General features: G+C 48.7%; 1 protein-coding gene across 25 annotated transcripts in view; it reads right to left on the bottom strand.

Moving 5' to 3' along the window:
* Nucleotides 1-25,422, bottom strand: part of LOC103676002 — a 184,400-nt gene that overhangs the window by 70,758 nt on the left and 88,220 nt on the right. The window contains exon 8 of one of the 25 annotated variants that reach the window (XM_040621427.1): nucleotides 5,144-5,869. The exons of 21 other annotated variants lie outside the window; for them this stretch is intronic. Coding sequence is in view for 2 of the 4 variants with exons in the window: in XM_040621436.1 (XP_040477370.1) it covers nucleotides 5,855-5,869 (15 nt within the window). In the remaining 2 variants the exon portion in view is untranslated. Of the gene's footprint in view, nucleotides 1-5,143; nucleotides 5,870-17,321; nucleotides 17,458-25,422 lie in introns of those variants that run through there. 3 more of the 25 variants (XM_040621436.1, XM_040621429.1, XM_040621438.1) reach the window with 3 other exon arrangements.

The raw sequence follows: 25,422 nt of genomic DNA, 5'->3' as shown, positions 1-25,422 counted from the left end.
CTGGGCAGGAAGATGACAAGCTAAGGGTCTGGTTGGACCCTTGGGAATCATTTGAATATTGAAATCATGTGCACATACCCCATTTCCAATTAAAATGTTTTAAAGCAAGCTCTAAACAAACAGAAATACAACAAAGTACAAGACACAGTCCTGCCCCTCAGCACTGGTGCTGACAGGTGCTCATAGTTGACACCGCACCCTTTGGAGTCAAGTGTCCACACCGTGTCATTGGCCCCATGGAAAGCCTCGCTGAAATCAAGAAGGATTATGCAATGATCTGCCTGGCTCTGGGCCCTCACAGTCCGTTCCTCATAACTGGGCTGACAAGACTTCCTGCTATGCCCAGGCCCCGGGACTAATCCTGGTCCTCGTCTGGAGGGATTTTAAGGGACTTCGGGCTTAGGTGACTGACTCTGCCTTTGTATTCCCTTGGCAGAGGGTGGTCCAGACCTTCTCTGGTGGGGACACCCGTCGTCTCTATTTTTAGTTTGCTTGATCATGAAATCCATCAAGAGGTTAGGGGAGGCATCTATGAGATCACAAGCTTTCCCAGTCCCCCCATTTATTGACCAAATGCAGTTACTAAGAAACTCTTGTGTGCAGGATATTAAACCAGGCCTGGTGCAGGAGTGAGTAAAAAGGGGAAGGAATAGACCTGTACCTCCAGGAGCTCACAGTCTAGTAACAAACACAGAAAGAGCCCAGAGCTGGACTGCGTGTGGGCAAGTGTGACAGAGGACAGAGGGAAAGACTGCTTTCGGTCAGAGGCTGGGAGATAAAGGGGCAGCCCAAGAAAACTTTTGGGAGGGATGACTTTGCTCACTTGAAAGCTGGTGGGATTTCAGTAGCTGCAGCTAGAGCCTGCCAGAGCCAGGCCATGGCCTGGGAAGGTGAGCCCGTTCACACAATATAAAGGCTCCGCATTTCCTCGGGGAGAACACAAAATGGAAGGCGAAAGGAACTGCACCCTGGGAGCCTCTCTGTGTAGCACTGCCTTCCTCTCACCCGGACTTCCTGCTCCATCCCTAATAACATCCTTGCCCCCCGGGAAGCCCTCCCCAACTCTCCTGCCAGGCTGATGCACTCCTGAGGCTCACTGTCTGTTCTCGAAAGTCAGGGAGATTTAGAGGTTGTGCACGGGCCCTGGTGGTGCCATGTTGCCAGGGTTCAAATCCTGGCCCAGCCACTGACTTCCTGAGTCATCTTACGTGAGTCGCTTACCCTCTCCCAGCCTCAGTTTCACCATCTGTCAAATGGCATCATAACGGCACCTCCCTCCTAACGTCACTGTGAGGAGTAAAGAAGTTAGTGCTCCCAGAGCATTCGAGCAGCGCCTGCCTTGGTGTCTGCTCTTGGCTACCTCGAGCCCCGGGTGGCAGCCACTCTTCACTGGACTGTCTGTCCTCGTGAACTCCAGGACCTTGGGGACCAGGGTCATGGCTCTTCATTTAGGACTGTCTCTCTCAGTCTGCGGGCTTAGAGGTGTCCAGCAAAGTAGGTATGCAATTACTATCTTCTAAGGGAGGAACAACACGGGGCCATGAAAAAGAGAAAAAAAAAACCCACAAGTCAAGTCCAAATGCAAAGACAAAGCAACATACATGAAATGATGGGAAATGAACGTGGAACAGTCAGTGTAGGGGCTGAGAATTCGCCACCCTTCGGAGGAGAAACACTCCTGTCTCCCCGTTCCATCTCTCAACAGGGTACCAGCGTCTGGGAGGGAAGGATTTCGCCCTGCCCTTCCAGGCTCCGCGGGCCGGGCGCTCCCTCCCCGGCGGGCGGTCCCGCCCCCACCGCAACCCCTCCCACCTCACCCCCGCCCCCCAGCCTGGCCGCAGCCCTGACCTCGGCTCCCACGCGGGCCAGCAGCCGGCGGGCGGGCGGGGCAGGAAGGGGGAGACGCGGCTCCGGGCACCCGAGATCCTTAACTGCCGCGTCCAAAGCCCTGGCTGATCTAATCAGTGTGGGAACGGAGCGCGGGCCGGCCCGCCTGCCGCAGACGCCGCCTCTTTTCATAAACCTTATCGCCGCGCACAGCCGCTGATAAAGCCCCGGCAATAAGCGGGCGGCCGGAGTGTGCCGGGGCCCGGGCTGCCGGCGCACGCCCGCCCTGGCCCCGCGGCTCCCGGGGGAGGTGAATCACGCGCCGGGCTGGAAGGAGTTCCGTGCTCCCCTGCGCCGCAGACCCGCGCCATAAATAACCAGGCATTCCTCCCCTGCCCAGAAACCCCTCACCTTTTGTTTTATGGATTCAATAAAAAGCCCAGGAGTTTTCCTTCTGGCTGCCTGGCCAGCCCTCCTTCCCCGGGGAGGTGAGTGGGCTGGCCTGACTTATCCTCTCGCCTCTGGTTAAGCTCCTGGGGCCCGCATTGGGCCCCAGCCTGTGGCTCCATGATCGCCAATCCCCTAGGGCTCCTGCACGAGGAGAGAGAGGGACTGGGGGGGGGGGAGGGGGCTTGCAGTCCCTAGTGGCAGGTGATGACTGGTTCCCCCGAAACTCACCTTGGATGTGTGTTTGGAGAAGTTTCTGAGGCCAAGGCGTGGCAGGAGCCTGGGGCTCTGGGTGGCCTGCACCCAGAGGATTTAAGGCAAAGAGGGAGCGGTACACCGGCTGCAAAGGCCCTGACGGACCCCCGCCGCTTAAACTACAGCGCATTTGAAAGTGGAAGTGCCTCAGATGTTATTTGGCAGATCTGAGGATCTGCATTCTTTGGTTCTTGAAATTGTGACGGGACGGCCCCCCCATGAGCCCCTGGCACAGCTTGGAGACTGAGGTTTGAGGAAGACCGGTAAGTAGGAAGCAATGCAGAAAGATGGGGATGTGTAGAGCAGTCCGGGCACACCCGCTCAGCCACCGGACCCTGGTCCCTTGCCCAGCGCTGCTACCACCTGGCTCTGGGCCCTGGTGCAGCCACTGCCCCTGTCTGGGCCTCAGCTTTCTTATCGGTCTGTCTAGCGAGTGAATAATACCTGAAACGATCCTCCAGCTTTCCTACTGTGTAGGAAATAACATCCTGTTTATAAATCACTACATTTCTGAGGTGCCCTCTCACAGGCCCCTCTGAGAAACACTGTTTTGTCCCCTTGGAAGAAACTGCGGCATGGCCAGCTTCTGGAACTTACCCCTGGTTAGTAAGGTTAACACTGGACTTTACCCCTCGTGGAAGTCACAGAGATCCAGAGTCCCTCGGGCCACAAGGAAATCCACCTGTGAGGCAGAAAGCCATTTAAAAATAAAATCCTACCTACCCTAACAGCGTTAGCTCGGGGCTTCTTGGGGACCCCAGTCTAAGGGGCCCAATGACAGTGGCTCTGCTTCATGTGAGAGGGACTGGTTGGCTAAGAACACCTAATCTAGAAAAGCCAATGATTCCCTCAGTGGGAAACGAGGCTAGGAGGAAAGGGACCTCTGATGGCAGCTCTAGAGGTAGAAAAACCTGGTGGGAGTCCTAACGAGGTTGCCTTGGGTGTAAGGCTCCCTGGGAGTGTGTGTGGGGAGCCTCCCCTCCAGCCACGGCCAAGAGGAGGAGTTCCCTCACGAAGAAATGGACAAAGGCCCGCTTCTTCCAGAACCCATTTCTGACACTACCACATGTCCCAAGGGAACGTGTGGCCCCAGACAGACTTCATTTCCTGATCTCTGGACAGAAAGCCACTCAGTCTTTTTCCCTCATTTGCATGATGTCAAAAAAAAAAAATGAGTCATGCTGAATTGTCATTTGTTAAGAAATTTTGGCAAGAAGTTCCCAACTGAGACTGGAGTTGATTTCTCAGAAAAGGACCGCATACTAACTCAAACACTGATTTATTATGTGACAGGGATCACCGTCTTGGGCCTCAGTTTTCCCATCCATGAATCCTGACGTGTTTCCTTCCACTGTAACCTACTGGGCCTCTAGCATAGTCAGGACTATCGTAACTAGAAGTAAGATTTTAAACTTTCCGGGGCAGAGATGAGTTAGGGAAACTTCTCTAAATAGGACTCTTCCACCATCGTTCTTGCTGTCTACTTTGCTGCTGTGGAGGTCAGCAACCAAGGCAAAAAGAGAGAACTCGTCAAAAAGACAGGGCTCCGTGTCAAGATTGGGGTTAACCTGCCGATTATTTTACAATAGCAGTGGCTCTGAACCTTTCACAGTCACAGAACTTTGTAGAATTTGATGAAAATCGCACGCTCCTCTCTCTCGCCTCCCCCCAAATGCACATACAAATACATACTTGTCTTGATAGATCATTTCAGGGGTTCACAGACCCCTGAAGCCCCATCCAAGGACCCTGTTAGGAAATATTACATAATAAATATTTAATAAACTATTGATCCTCGGTTTCTTTATCTGTACAAAGGAAATACTGTTCACCAGCAGCCAGTTTCATGAAAAAGGAGGAGGCTAGCTAGGCCTGTGCTATTAACACATATTGGTTCTCTGCCTGGCAGCCATGAAATATTGATGCAATTCTATTACCATCATCGGCCCTAGTCGTTCCCTCTTCTGCTTCACGGGATGTAAATTGCCACGCAAGACAGCAGCAGCCCTGGCTCGTGAAATTCCCGAAGCAAACCCTTCTGGTAAGCCAGTGCTATAAGTCTTCAGACTTGCTTGTTAGAGACGTAATGAGTCCCCACGGAGACCAAAGGGAAGGCTGGAGGTAGCTCCGCAGGCACTCAGAGGGTAATAACCACCAAGGTAGGAATGTCCCAAATGATACCCCTGTGGCTTTAAAAGTCAATGTAACTTTCCAACGAGTCTTCCTTTCTCCCCGAGTATGTTGTAATATTAGAGAAACGAACTCACTGAAGCAAAACCAGGGTTTAGGGGAAACGCTTTTGATGACGTTATCAGCTAATATGTTACATAGAGTCAGTCCATTTGGTACGAGGAGCCAAACCTCCATGTCTATAGCACCCGTATAATGAAGGGATGAGACTAGACCCTGTGGTCCTTGATCTTCCTGGGTTCACGTATTCCTTGAGAATGGGATGTAAGCTGTGGCCCCCAGCAGAAAATAGACATGCACTGGACACGGACTCTCACATGCTTTTACTTACAATTTCGGGGCCTTGCAGAAGGCTGGCGGTCCAGCCGTGAAACACGAGATTCATAGAAGCTGCACTCCCCTCCCTCCCCCAATGCCTCTCCTGCCTCAGTTGCTAAAGGGTCTTGGAATCCCCTGACAAGTCCATCTGTGGCTCCGGGGCCGAGTCCTTGACCGTTTCTCCGAGACTCTGCAAACGGAGGAGGGAGGGAAGTGTTCTTCCTGTGGCTGCTGTGAAAATAGCCATGCTCTGAACACCCCGTGTGGGCTGTTTAGGAAGCAAAGTCCACCAGCAGTCTCCCAGACAATGGCACGCAACCATAACTCAAGGTTTTGTTTTGGTTTGTTTTGTTTTTGTGGAGATGAGGAATGAGGGGGGATGGGGGACCGGAACATGGAATAAAGAGTAGGGTGTAGCCAGAACACGCAGAAGGCACGGTGCTCAGAGAAGTGTCGAGAAAGCCTGGACGAGCAGCCGCCTTCCCTGTGTGGGAAGCTCTGCGGCTTCTCAGCAGACAGAGGGGCTCCTCCTACAGCACCTGTGGGCTGCCTGACTGTGGTTCATAAACATTCCCTGCCCCTCCCTGGGGAGAGAGGCTATTTCTCCTCCTCGCTGTCATCAAACTTGGCCGTATGGTTTGCCCTGGCCGGGGAAATGAGCAGAAGTGACACCCGTCACTTCCAGGCAGAAGATTCAAGAGCCACCTTGAGGTTTACCACACGCTTTTCTCTCTCTGCCACAAGACTGGCCATCTTCCAAATCAACCGCTCCATCAGCCTGGTCCCAGAGCGAAGGCAGCCTGGAGCAGTCCTGCAGTCAGCCTGTCAGAAACTTCAGGCAAGTGCGAGAAAAAAATGTTTGGCTTGTGAGCTATTGAGATCTTGGAGGTGTCTGTGACAGTCGCAGAGCCAAACCCAAGGTACCGATACAGTATCTTCCTTTGGAAAGGCAGAGAGATGGGCACCCCGAATGGCCCTCACTAATGGGCAGGGCTGTGACGACAGCACCGGCCGATATCAGCAGGGGGCAGGTGCACACCCCTTCCATCCTTCCCTCTCCCTGACACTGCAAACAGTACCCTCCCTACCCGCCACCAGCCAAGCATTCGTGGGCCCGGCTGGAAGCCCAAACGTCAAGCCACCTGAAGTGGGTTGAGTGGTAGCCCCCCAAAAGATATGTCTCTGTCTTAACTCTCCAAACCCATGAATGGGACCTGATCTGAGAAAAGGGTCTTTGCAGATGTGATTAAATAAGGATCTCTAAATAAGTCCCCCCATGTCCCCGCACGCACTCTCCATCCAATGACGAGCACCCTCCCGAAGGGGAAGGGGGGAAGACAGAGGCAGAAACTAGATGACAAGAACACGGGGAGCCACTAGACGCTGAAAGAAGCAAGGGACGATGCTCCCCTGGAGCTCTCGGAGGGAGCCCGAGACCCTGCTGACATCGGCATTTCAGACTTCCGGCCTCCAGAACCGTAAGAAAATAAATTTCTGTTGTTTCAAGCCACCCCATTTGTAGTAATCAGTTACGGCCGCCGTAGAAAACTAATGCCCCTCTTGGCAAGATACCTTTTCTTCGTGAGTTCCTCCCTCTAACATAACTCTTAAAGGCAAGAACGACAAACCAGTAAACTAATGGATTAGGAAGAAAGCCTCGCGTTCTCTCTACCCAGTCCCCAGGGCAGGGCTGCAATTATGTGCGAAGGGGAGAATGCCAGCTCACAAGACCGGCTGGGCTGTTTCCTCTCCGGAGGGGACACCAGCCGTGAGAGACGTTGACTCCTTGATTACGGGCTGTGCAGAAACTGATGTTCAAAATAAAGAGCTCCTGGAACCAGAGCTCAGGGGACGGTGCACGCAGTTCTAGAGAGATCATGTCCAACGTACTCAGATAGAAGGTTTAGGCGCACAAGAGAGTTTAAAGGATTTTTTGCACATTTTTTTCGCTTTGTTGGGGACTCTGAGACCCAGAGAGGGGTGCAGTCTGCCCAGGGTCACATAAGAATTAGGGGCTGATTCCTGCTCCACCATGCAGCACAGGAAGGGGCTTACTTCTCCACTGGAGTCTGGCCGTCAGCCTCGGTGCTGTAGCCCCTCCCCACCAGGAACGGGGCTCTAACCACCGAACTGGTCCAGCTGGCGTAGATCCTTCATAAGGCCTCCACTCTCCTCGTTTGGGTGCTTCACTCAGTATCATTTAAGCATCCTAAAACCATGGTCATCCCACATCAAACACCATTTTTTTAAGGGGGGGGGTGCAGAGGGAGAGAGAGAATCCCAAGTAGGCTCCACAACCAGCTGGGAACCCAACATGGGGCTCGATCTCACAACCCTGAGATCATGCCCTGAGCCAAAATCAAGGGTCAGACGCTTAACCCGACTGAGCCACCCCGGTGCCCCAAACATCATTTTTACCTTGAAATGTTTCCATAGTTCTTTTATAATTTTTGCTTTGGAAAGTAATTGCTTATAACTAACTTGTTTGATTTTAGATGTTCTGCCATGGTCTCAGCAATCCTCATTCAGACTCAAGAACCCTGAACCATAGACTGTTTGCAAATGCAATGGAATGTTTATGAATGCCAAGTCTCATGATTAATAAGATTGAAATCATGCTTCCTCTTGTACAGATTTAATCCAATCAATATAGAGGGTACAGATAATGTGGCTATTGATTATCTCCATTTTATGTTTTCAAGCAGAAAGGCCACTCTCCCAAGGATATCCAACTGGGAATGAAAAAAGCCAAGAGGACTGAAGTCCCAGGTCTCCAGACTCTACGAGGAGCCCCCTTTCTGTTGAGCCCAGCAGAGTTTCTGTTCAAAAGATTCACAGCCTCTCAAAGAATGATGAATATGTCGGTGCCTGGGTGGCTCAGTCTGTTGGGTGTCTGCCTTCGCCTCAGGTCATGATCCCAGGGTCCTGGAATTGAGTCCTGCATCAGGTACCCTGCTCTGTGGGGAGTTTGCTCGTCCCTCTCCCTCTGCCCCTCCCCCCCCACTGTGTGCTCGCTCGCTCGTGCTCTCTCTCTCTTGCAAAAATAAATAAATAAAATCTTAAGAAAAGAAAGAATGATGAATATGTCAAAAAGACAAAGAGGTCAACTTGAAAACACCTCCACTGGTCACATCTAGGGCAATTTACTTATCAAAATAAGTAATGACAGAGTAATACATTGTAATTATTGAGTAAAATAGGACTCTTTCAGTCCATACTAATACAAAAAAAGAGAGAGGAAAGAAAGTTTTTTCCTTACAGTAAAATACCAACTAATAGATGGAGAAATGATGGAATTTTTTAAATTGCCATTTAGTGGCCATCGTAGCAATAATTAATTCATCCAAGAGACACCAGCAGATGTTAAAATTGGGGGTAAAGTAAAAGTGAAAGGGAAATGGGAAATTTGCATAGTTTCAGAGTACCTCCACACAAAATTCTTATTCATGACAAAGAGAGAACAATTTTATAATGAAAAATCAGGAGGCAATATCAGACAAATACCAACAGAGACATTCTACAAAATAAACAGAATGTAATATTCAAAAGTATCAAAGTTGCTAAAGTCAAGGGGAGACCGAGGGAGTGCTCTGAGTGAAGGAAGTAGGAGACGTGACAGGTGACCCTGAACTGGGTCCTTTTGTTAATTGTCAAAACCTGAACAGCATCTGAGACTAGATGATCGGAAGGCATCGGTGTTAATTTCTTTATTTTGATGATCGCATTACAATGATGTAATTTCCTTGTTTGTAGGAATTGTACACTACAGTTTTCAGGCTCAAGGAAAGAAGTTCTTTTATTTTTGCCGTCTTTGAGTAAGTATAAAATTACTTCAAAAAAAATTTAAAGAAGAAATTTAGATGCAAAGAAGTCGAAGTAGTGAATAGTAAGCATATTTTTGTCACTGTTTCCCAAGAAATAGGCTGCCTCCCTCAAGGACAGGGTAGTAACCTGTTGGTTCCAGCAGCCTGGCGCAATGCTACAAAGTCACGCGTGCAATGAACGTCGAGTCCTACGTCCTCACCAGTTCAAACTGATGGGGCCTGAATGTCCCTTACAGTCAACCTTTAGTTAGCAGCGGCTCTTTCATTTTACCTTTAAATCTGACCCGTTCCATGAAAAAAAAGGTCTGTAAAAGAAAACACTTAAGAGTATTGAAGTGGTCCCCACTAAAAGGAACACTTTAATAAATGTGTTTTTAAAAAACAAAATCTAATTTTGTATCATGAATGTTGAGTTTCTTCAAGGTGGGGGGGGGTGTGCACCAGAAATGAATATGTTATCATCGGAGTGTAAGATACACAAAAGCATCACCGACCTACCACCACACTGAACAGTACACCTTCCTGCGCTGGATTCTCCTGTGGGTTCTCCTGCCATTACTGCTAAGTGATGAATTTCCAATGAAACACTATTCAGTATGTGTGTCTACTTGTCCGCCCAATGATTGGCTTGCCCGCCCTCCCTCCTTCCCTTCTTTCCTTCCTTCCTTCCTTCCTTCCTTCCTTCCTTCCTTCCTTCCTTCCTCAGGGTCTTAATGCACTCAGCATTGTATGGGTCGATTGGAAAGTCTATTTTTCTTGCAGACTTTAGGAAATCTACAACACCTAGTAAACCTATAATTAAGCTTAATATAACCTGGGGAAGGCAGAAGAGGAAGAAAGTGAAGGCTGGGAATAAGAGGCAGCGTGCAGTTAGCACATACCCATTTCCTTTGCGGAAAGGTGACTAAAGTCTGCAAACATCTAGGGTCCCCTACGGGTGCTGGGTCTCACTCAGATCCCTAGCTATTTCGACTCTTCCTTTTTGAAGAAATGATGCTCCTGGGGAATGCTTGGAGTATTGCCAGGGAGTTCCATAGGAAGCCGCGCTGACCCTCCATTCCCTCCAAGTGGAAAGGCTGTCCCCAACTCACAATCTTGTCATCAGCCAAAAGTTCTTTTTTTAATGATTATTTAGAGCTTGGAAATGTGGTAAATTATAGTTGGATTTCCAGATTAGCTGCAAAAGCTCCCCATAATTAGCATACAAAGTAACCAATAGGCACACGGACACGTACACATACCCTAACTTCATCATTTTCAGGTAATGGCTGTGAGTCAGGTGTTCACAGTTCAGACACTACCTTGATGAAAGTGATACATGTTGACAAATGGCTCCTTCACTTGGAATTCTGATGTGAACAAGAACACAGTGAGATTTCATGGTACGCAATTCTCACTCTCCCCGATGGGAGCAGACCCCCCTTAGCCTTAACGCTGAGTTTATTATGCTCTGATCATTGTCTTTTTATTCCATTGCTCACACCTCTCATTTATTTTCTCCCTCCCTCCCTCTCTCTCTCTCTCTCTCTCTCTCTGGCATAATCTGTTTCACTGAGCCCAGAAAATATGACATTTGGGCGAAAAATAAGGTCTGAAAGGAAAACTGAAGAAAGAAGCTATTATTGATCATTTCAAAGCTAAATATGTATTTCATTTGGGATGGGCTTCTCCTGATGCTTGGTGAAATAAAACATCTTTAGAATATTCTATTTGTCATGATAAGAAGAAAAAGGAAGAGGAGGAGGAAGACCTAAATAGCTATTGGGATCAACTCAGTGCCGTAACCACACTTGGCTATAAATTTGCTAGAAGTGACATGATTTAAGTTTCAAAAAATAAGACCATTGCCAGGATGATCTCATTGAAAGTACAAGTGTCCTTGAAACCCTTGTTCTGTGACCAAAAAAAAAAAAAAAATGGCAAATCTGTCTGGTATTCTCCCTACGTGTTCTTCTCCAAGACAAAGTTCCTAAAATAATCTCAGACCTGGTGTAACATTTGCCAGACAGCTGTTCTAGAGGATGCCAAGACGATAATCCTTCAATCTATCCTAGCCTTTTGTACTTTTTCCCCTTTCAGTGAATTCTGTGTCCAAGCCAGTTTATAGACTCATGTTCTGAAAGTTCAAAAATTCTCTCTAAGGAGACAATGTGACTTGGGGCCTTTTATGCCTATTCTACTGACCGAGTTGAGAAGGCAGGTTGTAGACTCACTGGCAAAGGGATTGACCTGAATTCTGTTTCTAGAAGGCAACTGTCTGTGAAGGCAAACCTTCCTCTGACGTTCACGAGCCCCAAAATGTACCTGATTTGAATGCTTCTCTCTCCATCCCAGAGATCACTCCCAGCCAGCGTGGATAAACCCCTCGGACAGAAAGTTAGACTTATTGGTCTTCTTAGAAGAAAACTCTAGAAGTCATATGGCCCAGCATCCTCCCCTTACCCCTACTGTCCAGTGGAGATAAGTTTTCTAGAAAACTCAATTCTTTCTACCAATAAACGTGTTCAGAATCCTGTGAACATTTTAATATAGATGGTTTCGTCTCTCATTCGATTTAGTTTATTGAAAGAACTTTTGACAGAAGAAAAGGATTTTGTGTGTTTACACAGACCTAGATCTAAAGCCTTAAGGTTGGTCCTTCCCTCACATCTTCAGAATGCCAGCTCTCTGACATTTGTGCTTCTTCAAGCTCCATCATCTGTCAGATTTTTTTTAATGATTTTTTATTATATTATATTAGTCACCATACAGTACATCCCTGGTTTCTGATGTAAAGCTCGATGATTCATTAGTTGTGTATAACACCCAGTGCACCATGCAATACGTGCCCTCCATCATCTGTCAGAGAACAAAGAGGACTGTTAGAGGAGAGGAGCCGGAGAAGCACACAATATGGGCACGGGCACTGGAGCGCAGACGCCGAGCTCAGGCAGAGGCAACAAGAGAGAGAAGCATTCCCAGCTCTCCTTGAGGCCCCGACGGATTGTTGCAGGAAGCAGATTTCTGGCCTTGGGGAAATGGGTTTCTTTTGTCACGAAGCCTTCTCCAGCTCTACCAAGGACAAGGTTAGTGCCTTCGTTTCCTAGGGCTACCATGAAAAACTACCAGACTGGGGGCCTTACAAAACAGAAATGCATTTTCTCACAGTTGTGGAGGCTGGGAGTGCAAGCTCACGCCACTGGCAGGTTCGGCTTGTCCTGAGGCCTCTCTCCTTGGCTTGCAGACATCTGCCTTCCTGCTGGGTCCTCACATAGTCTTTCCTCTGTGCATGGGTAGCTCTGGTGTCTTCTCCTGCATCCAGCTTTTCCTCTTCTTATAAGGACACCAGCCCGACTGCATGAAGACCCCACTTAAGAGCCTCAGTTTACCTTAAAGTTACTCTTTAAAGGCCTGCTCTTCCTCTACGGTCCCATTCTGAGGCACAGGGGATTAGGGTGTCCAGATACAAATTTTGAGGGGACGCAATTTAGCCCACATCAGTTAGAAACAGTACTTTTCAAAGGAGCATGGTGAAATCCAAATAATTAGTAGATTTTAGTGTTTTCAAAGTGAGTCAAACGAGAAGTGTGATTGAGTGCATAATGTTGTCCCAGGCAGAGAGAGGCCTAAGCTAACAGCAAGTGGGAGACGCCCCAGTAAAAGGAGGCCTACACCTTATGTCTCTGCCAAACCTCTAGCTCTGAGTTCCAAGACCCTTCAGGTAAGAGCCTTGGCACTGACACCAGCACTCGCCAATAGAAATAAAATGTGAGCCACACAGGCAACTTTTAGTTTCCCAGTGGCCACGTTAAAAAACAACAACCACCACCACAAGTAGAATTAATTTTAAAATATTACTTTATCTAGGGGCGCCTGGGTGGCACAGCGGTTAAGCGTCTGCCTTTGGCTCAGGGCGTGATCCCGGCGTTCTGGGATCGAGCCCCACAGGCTCTGGTGACAATTTCACACTGACGACAAACGTCAGTGCTGATTAGCCACATTTCTAGGGCTCGATACTCATCGGTGGCTGCCATACTGGACAGTACGGCTCTAGAGAGTGGTCAAGTCCACAGCGGCCCAGGAAACTGCCTCGTCTTATGTTCCAAAAGGAAATCTGAGGGGTTAATGAAGAGCAGGATGGGCCCAAAGACATGTTCTTAGGGTCCTCAAGAGTAGTTAGTGCTTTCCGGAACTCCTACAGCTGCCTACAGACTTGTGAATGCAGCCCCATCACACGGTGCCTTTGCAAATTCAAGAGCCTATGGGCTCACCAAGGACATGACTCAGGAGCAGAGCCGTCTGAGAGGGACACTGACCTTCCTCACATCACTCAGCTCCAATTTGGTAAATAAAACCGAGCCACAGCACTCACCTCAGCCTTTTCTCTTCTCCACTAACTGGCTAGAATCTTGGTCAAATCGTCCAAGCCCCTGCCCGGTAGGAATCAACTAGACCTAATAGGAAGTATTTTGTTACCTGCCTTTGCCTCTCTTTCCTGGCTGACTGGCTTTTCCAGGAGTGCATTCCCATGGAGGTGAGGAGGAGGCTATCTCCTGCCCACTAGAAGGTGTATTAGGAAGATGCATGGACAGAAAAACAGAGAAGCAGTGAATGGTTGGGGAAAAACTCTGGAAGTCAAGTAGCCTTGGAGGGTTACTGACTTTGGAAAAGTATGTGGGAAGTGAGGAATCCCCCATGCCCTAGAGGGTTTTAAAGGCTTCATTCATGCCCACACATAAAGTGAGTGGCCAAAAGCCTGCTTTTCCACTGTAATAACAGGCTCTCTCCTATTGCCTGTCCTGAGAGAAGTCATCAGACTATGTTCTTAATCAAAAAGAATCCCACTGTGGTCTATACAGTTAAGGTTTGCCCTAACAACACACTCCTAATATCCCTAATATTGGTAACCTCCTATTGACATACGACATCCATAATGTGTATGAAGACTTTTGACCCCCGTCCACAATGTCCCTGTAACGAGAATAGAAAACTGAAACTAGTGGAGTTGGCAAAGTCAGTGGGTTGTGGAGGATTTAAAAACTAGTGTTCTGTCCTCAATTCTACATAAATAGTACACAGGGTTGTTGATACACAATGTATGCCCGGAACGTGGTCAATAAACATCAAATAGAAGTTGGTTGAATGAACGAATAAAAAGAGATGGAATTTCTTGAAATTCCTCAGAAGACACCATTTCTACATTTAAGTATGAGGTCACACGTCCTCAGGAAATGTCCTGAGGAAAGTGCCTTCACCTGGATAATATGGTGTAGGAACAGCAGAAATCATCTCCTTTAGTCTAGATTTCTTTATACAATTATCATCTACAAGTAGCTTGAGAACACGCATCTCTGTTTCTCCAGGCTTCCTGCAACAACGTACAGACGACCCAGCAGCTAGTGCTTACTGTAGGCAAAGCACCCTCCACTGGAAAATGTTTTGTCCACAAATGACTTTGATCAGCTGCAGAGACAGAGCCAGCCAGGTGGAGAAGATGCTGGACTAGTCAGCCTCTGCCAAGGTCTGTGCTGTCCTCGCTTACCTGGGGGTGGAAATTTCCAGGGAAGAAGTTGACAGAAAGGGGGCCAAATGAATTCAATCGAGGTAACTAGGTGAGAGGAACAAACCAGTTAAGAAAGAAAATTGTCTGCTAGGCTATTTTTGTCCTTCAAGTTCAAATCCACTTTCCTTACTTCAGGCAGGGGAAAAAAATCATTCAAGTGTTTTCAGACACCCAGTGTTCAAGCTGGAAGAAATTTAGAGGTAATAATAATAATAATAATAATAATAATAATAATAACAGCTCCTACTTGCATATCCCGGGCGTGATCTGAACACTCTGCCTGTATTAACTCATTCAATCCCTAGCAGGTGCCCTGATCATCTGCCTCTCCAGTACCCCAGCACGTACAATCCGGGGTACATCGTTCCCATTATCTTCGAGAGCACCAAGTGAACAGCACCCCCTGGAGCTGTGTCACCCTGAAGCCTTGTTCACGTCACAGGAGGAAACATCACACGTAGGGCTTTCTTCTCTGATGGAGAAACGGGTGGTCACTAACCCACCACACAGCAAATAATTGACAGAGGGGATTCTAAGATTTTGACCTCCTCATCCTGAGTGTGGTACCTGTGCAACCGGACATGGGCTACCTTTTGGAAGCCATGAGTGATTGCAGGATTCCCACCTTTAAAGAGCTCATAACAGGAGCGCCTAGGTGGCGCAGTCGTTAAGCGTCTGCCTTCGGCTCAGGGCGTGATCCCGGCGTTATGGGATCGAGCCCCACATCAGGCTCCTCCGCTAGAAGCCTGCTTCTTCCTCTCCCACTCCCCCTGCTTGTGTTCCCTCTCTCGCTGGCTGTCTCTCTCTGTCAAATAAATAAGTAAAATCTTAAAAAAAAAAAAAAAGAGCTCATAACAAAGAGCAGAGGTGTTGGCAACCTAAGAGCACATCTTCACAACCAGGTTCAGGTGAATGGTTCCATCGTCCTCTCGGTTGTCCTTGATTTCTCCTTCCTCAAGCTCAAGGCCCTCCGCCCGTCAGTCACTGCACCTGACATCTCAGCAGACTACTGTAGCTGAGGACATGTGCTTCAAAGTCACACCGCTGTACGACCTTGGGCAAGTGTCTGTGCCTCAGTTTCCTCCCCCATGTGGAGCTAATAGCAGACCTTCTTGCTGAGGTTGTGACAAGAATTCAACGAGCTGCTTTCTAAGGCATCTAAAGTAGGGCAAAGCACGAGGAAACACAGCAGGCAAGTGTTTCATAAAAGGCTACTAGCCACCTAGCTGCACACAGCTCCTACAGGACCGAAGTACTCTTGCTGACCCCCACGTCTGCTTCCCGCTGGCCAGGCTCCCAGGGACCTACAGCAGTAGTTCCCAACCTTCTGTTTGCACAGGAATCCCCTGGGGTGCTTGCAAAAAATGCAAACTTCTGAGCCACTCCCTGGATTCTGCTCTAGAAGGTCTGGGTGGAGCTCAGGAATCTACATTTCTAACAGGGGCCCACAAGGGATTCTGATGCAGGTGGTCTGATAGCAGAATTTGAGAAAGAGAAGCTTCCCAGATGAAGTTACTTCTAGCATGGCTTTCAGTGACCCTGGTCAGCTGGCCCTTGTCCACCATTCCAGCCTCACTGCTCAAAACCCCGCCCCTCATCCTGCCAGCCAGACCCGAGTCAGGAAAATAAAAAGCCATGTTAAAGTCAAGCCCAGTCGCATTTCTCTATATGGTTGCTGTGTTATATGAGATTAGGAAGAAATAGCTGAGTTGACACCCAGCAAAGGCTCTGTGGCCATGCCGGTGGGTCACCATGGGAACCACATCTCTGTGACTCGGTCCAGAGTGCGCATAAAAGCTGAGAGGGACAAAACGCTTCATGTTGCTGAGTTCCTGTGCTCTTTCTGAAGCTCCCTGAGAGACCAGACCCCTTGTTTTCTTCCTTAAAGTAACTCAAGGGATTGTCAGTTCTAAATTTGGAGAAAGAAACGTGAGAGGGGCAGGGCAGAGACAGAAGGAGGCCTGAAGCCAAGCGGACAACAGGCTGCGATGAACAGAAACGTTAAGGTCTAGGAGTGCCCTGCTCCAAACCGTGAACTCGTCCACAGAGGAAAGAGAAAATGATTTTCTCTCATGGCAGAGCAACTGAAACCGACTTAATGTGAGACTCCCTAAAAACTAAGTTTTCACAAACTCATCCCAGAGATTTATAATACCTCTTTTCCCTAGTTACAAAATCCAAGCAATTTTAAAAGGTCTTTGGTCAGAAAACAAAGTCCCTATTAAATTCCACTACCAGAAGCTTCCTTCTCAATGAATTCCAGGTCAGACCCATTTGGTTTTGTATCTAAAGTGGATTCACCAACCATTGGAGGACCGTACTCCATTGTCTGCCTGTCCTGGGTTCAGTAGTGTCCCTTCCCCAAAATGTGTGTCTATCTGAAATCTGTGAATGGGGTCGTACTCGGAAATAGGCTCCATGACGATGTCAGTAAAATGTCAGTTAAGATGAGGTCATACGGGTTTTTTGTCTTCGTCTGTTGGGGCTGCTACCACAGACTGGGTGGCTTATAAACAACAGAAATTTTATCTCTCAGTCCTGAAGCCTGGAAGTCTGGTGAGAGCCATCTCCTGGTTCATAGCCAGTGTTCTCACATGGTAGGAGGGGGAAAGGAGCTCTCTGGGGCCTCTTTTTATAAGGGCACTAATCCCATTCATGGGGCTTCACCCTCATGACCAAATCATCTCCCAAAGGCCCCACCTCCTGATACCATCCCATTTGAGTGAGGATTTCCACAGATGAATCTGGGGAGTCACAAACATTCCGAATCTGAAGCCATACTGGATGAGAGTGGGGACTACATCCGATTACTAATGTCTTTAAAGAAGAGGAGACACCGAGATGAAAGCACCATGTGAAGAGAGACACACAGGAAAGATGACAGAGAGTAACAACAGAGGCAGAGAATGGAGTGATGCGGGGGCCCACCAAGGAAGGCCAAGAATTGGCCACCACCCCCAGAAGCTGGAAGAGTCGAGGAAGGCTTCTCCTCTGGAGTCTTCAGAGGGAGCAGGCCCTGCCAACACCTTGATTTCAGACGTCTGGCCTTCAGAACTGGAAAAGAATAAAGAATAAATTCCTGTTTGAAGCCACCCAGACGGTGGCGAAGTGGTACGGCGGCCCCGGGAATCGCTCAACAGGCCCCTTTCTTGGTGATAGAAAATTCATATTCTCCCAGCTTTCAGACTGATGCGCCTTGAACAATCATTGGGTCAAAACCCGGCAAGGAGAAGCTCAGATAATGGAAAACAGTAAAAAGCAGCTTTATTTTTGAATCAGGAAATTTCCTGAAGCAAAGCCAGTGTGCGAGGGAGTGAGAGTACCCCGCTGGAAGTGAGGCCTTTCTCTTGACAGAGTTCCAGTGTCCCTTAGGGCTCTGTCCTCTCCCCACCTCGTAGGCAGTTTTGGCAAGGCGGATGAAATTCCTTGACATCTCCTAACAAGGAGCTGTCACACGACCCCCGCTGTGCCACCCGGACTCTCTTCTAGGATTTCTGTCCCAAGCACAGTGATGCCCGAAGGAAAAGCAGCACGGCATTCATCCACTGCTGAGCCCCAAAGGGACTGTCTGCCAGGACCTGTGCCTGGACGCCAGGAGGGAACCCAGACTGGCTCCACTCCTCCGTCCTCTGAAAGGCTTCCTCTTCTGTTGGGTTGGCCGGAAGCCAACTTTTATTGCCTGCTCCCCAAAACTGACGTGGAGACACCTGCCCGCATCCAACGACCCTAAGCTCCCCTGTCCTCAAAGGGAGGGGGGACAGAAAGAAATTCCCGGGAGTGTCCAAAATGTCACAATTGCCCCCCACACAGCTGCATCTGTGGCCAAAGTCCAGCTAAAACTAGAGTCATCGTGTTTTTCAAAATGCCTTATATACAGATTTTTGACATAAATTTATTTCAGAAATCAATGCAGTGCTAGATAAAGGTCTCCTCATCTGAACGACTGTCATTTTTTTTCTGCCAGATGAAGCACACCGCATAACTTGCTGTGTCCCCCTTCTCCCTGCGTGTGCCCTTCGGTTCCTAGTTACTACCGATCAGAATCACTGTTAGCTGAGGACTCGGAGTACGTCCCTGCCCCTCTTCCGTTGTTACTGATCTCTGATGATCATTTCAAATGTTTGTCCTACTATCCCTAAACTCTCCTGTGGAAACAGGTGAGTTGTACATTATAAGTCAATAAATAAATAAACACAGAGAGGGATCCAATGATCTCCATAACTCTTACCAAGTGAGATCCAGAAGTGATCTAAATTTAGCTTCCAGAAGCGTTTAACTTATCCTCCAGACATAGTTTTATGGGGATTGGGAAGAAGACACATTGGATCACAAAATAAAACATGCCCCCCCCCCCGATCTCCCTGGATGCTGCTGAAGGCTTCATGTTATCCCCAAACTCCGACACCATGACCTTCAAAGACCCGCCCGGACCCCTGAAATAGGTCTGCCAAGGGTTCGACGGCATTCAGGAAATAAACCAGACGAGTTCCTGAACCACCAGAGATCCCAAAGGGGAAAGGCCATGCCACTCCCCCACCTTTCACAGAAACCTGTGAGAAGTACAGGCCACACGGGTCCGCTTTGGTTGGGTTTCATATTTTTAACTAAGTCGGTGTTACCCACCTGAGAGAGCGCCCATCGGGGAGGGATTTCACGGGGTGACCCGTCCCCAGGGCCTGAAAATAACACCAACACCAACTTCTCTCAAATCTGAGGCGCTATTGTACGAGCTTGAATAAGTCAGTTACTCCTTCTTTGCCTTGGGGAGGAGGAAAAAAACAAAACAAAACACAGATGGCACTCCTCGCATAAACCAGACCGTAGCACTGAAAAGATGAATATTTTCCACAGTCAGATGAAAGATGCTATGTAAATGTAAAATGGGTCACTGTACATTATTACATTTCTATTACACTCGAATTAGTTATAAAGTGACATTTTGACTGTTTCCTCCATGTAATTCTCATAACTCCACCTGTCTGACATTTCCTTCCTCTCCGGGGCCCGTGTAGAACAGGTCCCACTTTGTGGGAGAGAGGCCACCCTGCAGAATTTCACGAACACGTGCCAGGGAAGTCGGCTGCCGAGGCACACACAGGAAATTTCCAACACTCACAGACATCAAGAGGTTAAGCGCCCCAGGACTGGATCATTCAAGAACTACCCAAGGAAGAACAGAGAAAGTTCTTCATGAAAAAGTGAAGGAATTCCAAATCCTTTCACCTCCCGATAGCCCTCAGGGACAAAAACTCATTGAGTAACCCGAGAGACACTTCCCTCCGGACCTGAGTGGGCACTCCGAGAAAAATCGCGAAGATTAAAGGGTTAGCACCCCTTGTCCGGAAGAAATGCAGAGAGCAGTGAGAGTCCTGGGAGAGGGGAAGTCGCATGCCAAGAACTGAGATTTATGAAAAAGAAAAGAGAGAGAAAGAAAAGACAAAAGGTAATGACCTCAAACAAACATAACCTTCCCTGCACTGAGCCGAATGATAAGCAGAATGTTTATGTGGTGCCCGGGCCGGATCCCCACCCCGCCCCCTGCTTTTTCCTTGGGTCACAGCCAGGAGTTCAAATGGCATCACATATGAGATGTAACAGATTCTAGCACCTACCTCACTTGAAGATAACTAGTTCAAGCACAGATTTCACTCTAATGCGTATCCTTTTGTCTTAGATCAAGCCAAGGGGCATTACCTGACCACAGCTCTGGAAGGATCCTGCTGTCTTGTAGTGGGGAGGGCAGAAACCTTGCCCCCTAACCTGGCTCTGCAGTCTGATCGTTTCATAACAGAGGTGTTAGTGCCCAGCCCTGAGGACAGGCTTTGACACCTGCAGTTTAAAGCCAGTGCTTCTCATTTCTCCCTAAAGTATTTCAAAAACTGAGAAGAAAATGAAAGCCTACCCCCAGAGGCTTGCTAGCGGCCCTGCGTGTTTTGCACACTTACCCCCAACCTCCCTCCTGCCTACACTCATGCCCAAACTCACCCTAAAGCCTGGGGTTAAGCTTAGAAAGTCTTGCAGAATGTGTATCCTACTCCTCTCTGATATAGGTGTGTTTTATTGTAAATATATTTCAAATTACTTCCCACTCCATGACCTCATAGCCCATGAAGATGTACCAAGTTTATCCTCTGGATTAATGTCCTTCTCTGGGTCACCACCCCCAAAATGAGGCTGTGTGCCGCAGGTTGAGAAGCGTGGTCTTAACCAATTCCTTCTCTTAGAAGAAGCCAAGGTCTGGACAACTGCTCTGGAGATTCATTTGGGGTGCTGCATGTGGGCACATTTTATTTTCAGTGGCCACCAAGAAAGGTCTTTGCTAGATGAGCAACGTTCCTCTGACTCAACGGCAAAGGGGGAAGCTTCTCCATCGGTGGGGTGCCTGACTCTCTTTCCTCGAGGTCCTCTCCCGGGAAGCTGCAGAAACATGGTCCAGTCCTAATGGGCCTTTGTTCTAAATGTAACACCTGCCTCACTGCAAATCCCTCTACTTCACTAAAAAGGACACGGTTCCCCTATTGTCCATGTGAGTCTGAGCCTCTTCTCTAATAATTTGTTCCAGGATCCTAACTCTTCTAGAATTTGCTGTCTCAGGGGCCTTCCTGCCACAGGCCCTTAGTCTTCTGGGCGGTACGGCTGGCCTCCCCAACACCCATTCTACCCTTCCCCCGTTTTATAACAGTCACTCAGTCTGGGACAGTTAACTGGTCCCAACCCAACTCTAAGATCTCAACCAATCCTGGTAATCCTCTTCCTCTTTCCACACTTCAGGAGGGGACATATGACTTCAGACCATCCAATCAGACAGAAGCCCAGGACTTTGTGTGATGGTTGGAGGAGAAACAATCCATGTGTTTGTCCTTTCTCTGCACACGGACAAGAAAGCTGGTATCCTGAAGGCTCTTCACAGACACCGTGTCACTCAAACGGGAGCCCATTTCAGGATGAAGGCAGAGAGGAAAAAGCAAAAGAAGCTGGGTTCTTGGTTATATCCTTGAGCCACTGAGTTAAAACAATGTTGAGGCCTACCTTCTAGCATGTTTCTTTCTAAGAGCCAATAACATCTTTATTATTTAAGGCAGTTTGATTGGCGATACAATAGATGAGTGTCCTACCCTCAGAGAGGCTACAGTCCAGTCGAGGAGAGAGAAAAATACGTAAGGTAAGGAATACTAACCCTGCGGGCAGCAGGGCGCCCCGAGAGGCATAGAGCTGGGCACCGAATCCCGACTTGGAATCCAAACTTGGAAGTAGTGACCACGACTTGATGGGTAAATACACATTAGGCAGCCAGTGTGTAGAGAGCGAAGAAAGAGAAGACGAAGAATATGGAATTCCACACAGAAAGAACCACCAACATAAAGACTTAAAGTACGAAAGAACGTGGTGTTTTCATGCAACCGAAAATGGGCCCACGGTTTGGTCCTAAAAATCAGCCACTAAGAGAGTAGTTGTCTTGGATCCTGCCAGGGATCCTGCCACCCCTTGTAAATGACAGGGCTTGAGGGGCAGACCCTGGTGCTATCTGCAGCCCAAAGACATCCTTGCACAAGCCGTTGCAAGTAGAGGCAGCAGGTACCCACCCACCAGGTTTTTGGGAGCCGCACACACGGTCTCTACACACCCCGTCATGCGTGCTGCCAGCCAGCGTGAAACTTCCCACAGTCCAGCTCGTCCCGGTCCTCCTGACCAGCCAGGACGTGCACAACACGATACCGGCTCAGAGGACTCCGGTGGCATCTAGTAAGAGCCTATCCTCATCACTTGTGGATTCACCTATTTTTAACCCCAGTCAATACCGTGGTGCGTTGGCAGTCATTCGTAGACATTTGCAGAGGAATGAAAAATTTGAGCCCCTTGACACGCACGTTCCCAGGGGAGGTCCATGTCGTGCCTTCTTGTTTCAGCTCTCATAAGGTAAAGCGTCCTTTTCACAATCTGTTTAGTGCCAGGGTGGGGTTTTGGGTTTTTTGGTTTTTGGGGGTTTTTTTGCATTTTTGTACTTAAAAAAAATAAAAAAACCGATTTCACTCTTTAAAATGATCCCCAAGGATAGTGCCAACATGCCGTCTAGTGTTCCTTAGTGCAAGAAGGCTGGGATGTACCTTGGAGAGCAAATAACATGCATGCTAGATAAGTTTCACTCCACTGTGAGTTACAGCGCTGCTGGCTGTGAGTTCATTGTTAATGAACCAATAATATAGTTAAATAAGCTGTCTTTAAACAGAAACACACATCAAACAAGATTATGTATTGATAAAAATGTTGTGACCAGAGACTCACAGAGAGCTAACCCTGAATTTCTCCTAGGAGCAGCGGCTCAGTATTTGCTAATTGAGTATTCTCAGCAACTTTACAGAACCTAATTACCACAAATAATGAAAATAGATGGTATAGGTTTCTAGATTACAAGGACTAGAGACTGTGCCTCTAGCTCAAATGTTCGTTCCTATGTGAGTTAGTATAAGTGCACTGCTCTGGCAAACAGACTCCAAAATCCATAACAGTTCGAATACAGCAGGTGTTTATTTCTTGTTCATGTATCGGTTTTGAACTGGTGAAGGAGTCAACCCGGTGACCCTCTTCCACTTGGGTCTGCAGGAATGCACGTGGACGGACACAGCCATCATAATATGTGGCACTCCAGGGTACCCGGGCATTATCCTCACTTGGCCCAAAGGGGAAAGGAACATGTACGAGTGCACCTGAGATGTTCTGATGGGCCGGACCTGGAAGTGGCACCCATGGCTCCTGCTCACATTCCCCCAGCTAGATCTCCATCACATGACCATGCTTAGCTGCAACGGAGTCTGGGAAATGTAGTCTAGCTGACAACCAGGAAGAAGAAAACAAGATTGCCCTGACTTCAGGCAGTCTCTGCCGCAGTTTGTTTTAAGGATTCATAGGAAGTCATGTTCCTACTAAGACCTGTGACTGCCCCAGGAAGATTAATAATTTGCTCCCTCCCCCCTCAATTCTTCTTTAAATATTTGCTCAGAGTTTATTTTGAGGTGAAGCTACAATCTGTGTGAAGGTAGGGAGGAAGGGAGTTGTACCTTGACCTGAGGAAATCTTGCCCAAACCCTTGCTCTGGTTCCCAAACCGCCTCCAGATCTGACGAAGATTCCCCAGCCCCTCCCTAGGGCTGCCTGGAAGTGCAGCATTTTCCTAATCCTCCTGCCAGCCAGAGCCCTTGGGTGTGATGCAGCCCGAAGGCCGAGGGAGGGCCCTCGGGCCCCCATGGGGAGCCGCCTCTGGGACCAGCAAGCCCACACCCTCAGAGACAGGGAGCCACAGACGATGCCCGGCTCCCTCTGAGGAGTGCTGAGCCTGGCAGCTCCCAGAGGCAAGTGGTAGGTGAAGCCTGAGCCAGACGCCACTTGACTGTCTGGGCCCCTTCCCACCCTGTGAGACCAACCGTGAGGAACCTGAGCAGAGCGGCAGTGTGTGAGAGGGCCTCTTCGATAAGAGAGGCCTGAGCAAGAGTGGCGAATGGAGGGACCTCATCTCAGACTCATGTCCTAAGAAGAAGGCAGCCTCTCTTTGTGCCTTGGAAGCATTTGTAAGAGATCCTGTAGCCATGGGCCGCCTACAAGGCCTCCTCAGCTTACACCCCCACATCCTCTAGCTGGAGTAAAAAGCAACACAGCCAGGTGATATCCCACCAAAAAAGCACTACAGACATTGTTTTCCCTCTTGTATCTCGCCTGGGTGCCCAAAGAAAGACTCCTGTCCTATAAACAAGGAGATTTCTGGGGTCTGGAAAGGATCCCTTAAAGAAAAACCTAGGAATAATAATGGTATATTGAATACCAGCCCCTGTGGAAAACATTTGACAGGAGTTGCTGTACTGAATTCTCACAATAACCCGTGAGGTAGGTGTTCTAATCCACGTGAAGAAACTAAGGCTCAAAAGAGCTAAGGAACTTGCCCACGTTCACGCAGCTAGAGAGAGGCTGAGTCAGGACCTTCTGTGTCACTGCTAAGCCTCTCTCTTAACCCCCAAGCTCTGTGGCTGACAAAGTTGGTCACTGGTGGGCGGGGGAACCCCTACCTGCTTACCGTCTTGCACCGCACCCTCCTCCTCACAGCCGAGGCCTGTCTCCCTTGCTAGAATCAGCCCCATGCTGCCCCCCCCCCACCCAAGCAGAGTGGCCCCATCACCTCTACACATTCCCCGGACTCTGCTCCTTCTCTCCAGTAGCTTTCCGGCCTCCCCACAGCATGAACCCCATCCTGGAGTACCCGGTAATTCCCAGGCACTCTGTCGGAGTCCCCTGACCAGGTGCCTGACCTCCATTGTCAAAAGGGAGTGTCTCTAGGGTGTTAGAGGCAGCTTCGAGTGGCAGAGCTAACCACACGAATGTTCTCTCCCCTCCTAGCTCACTTCCCTTCAGGTGGCTCTTGGAGAGACTTGGGATTGTACCCATAGCTCAGGAACTATGGCTTCCCCTACCCTTCCCACAGGAGCTCCACAGGCAGTGTGATCCACCAGACAAAGAAGTTTGTTCTTAGGCCAGGAGTCTGGCCCAGGCTTTCGCCTGGCAGGCTGCCATCAGTGGCTCCTTGAGCAACACAGAGATGCAGCCTTGATCTTCACCTGTACAAACAGCCCATGTGAAGGAGCTGAGCCCTAGACAGCAGGAAAGAGCCGGGGTTTCTCTTGACCCTGCTGTTTGAGCTGGGATAACATCCCTCCCTTCTCTGAACCTTGGTTTTCCCCTTTTGTGGGTGGGATAGACTTCAAGGGTCTGCCAGTTCTAAAATTCTCTAGGGAAATAAGTAGCATTTTAAACCGTGGCTCCTTCCATGGCTTTCTGTGGGCAGGCTTGGTTGATGCCATTGACAGCTGTCTTGGCCTGTTCTCTCTGGGGACAGCCAACATGTCTGGCCTCATTTCAATCTTTTCCTTTTTTTTTTTTTTCTTTTCTTTCTTTTTTTCAAGATTTATTTATCCATTTGAGAGAGAGAGAACCTCAAGCAGACTCCCTGCTGAGAGCAGAGCCTGATGCGGGGTTC

The sequence above is a fragment of the Ursus maritimus genome, unplaced genomic scaffold, assembly GCF_017311325.1.
Source record: "Ursus maritimus isolate PB19 unplaced genomic scaffold, ASM1731132v1 scaffold_4, whole genome shotgun sequence".
Lineage (NCBI taxonomy): Eukaryota > Metazoa > Chordata > Mammalia > Carnivora > Ursidae > Ursus > Ursus maritimus.
The sequence above is the reverse complement of the archived record's forward strand: the minus strand, read 5'-3'. Positions and strand labels throughout refer to the sequence as shown.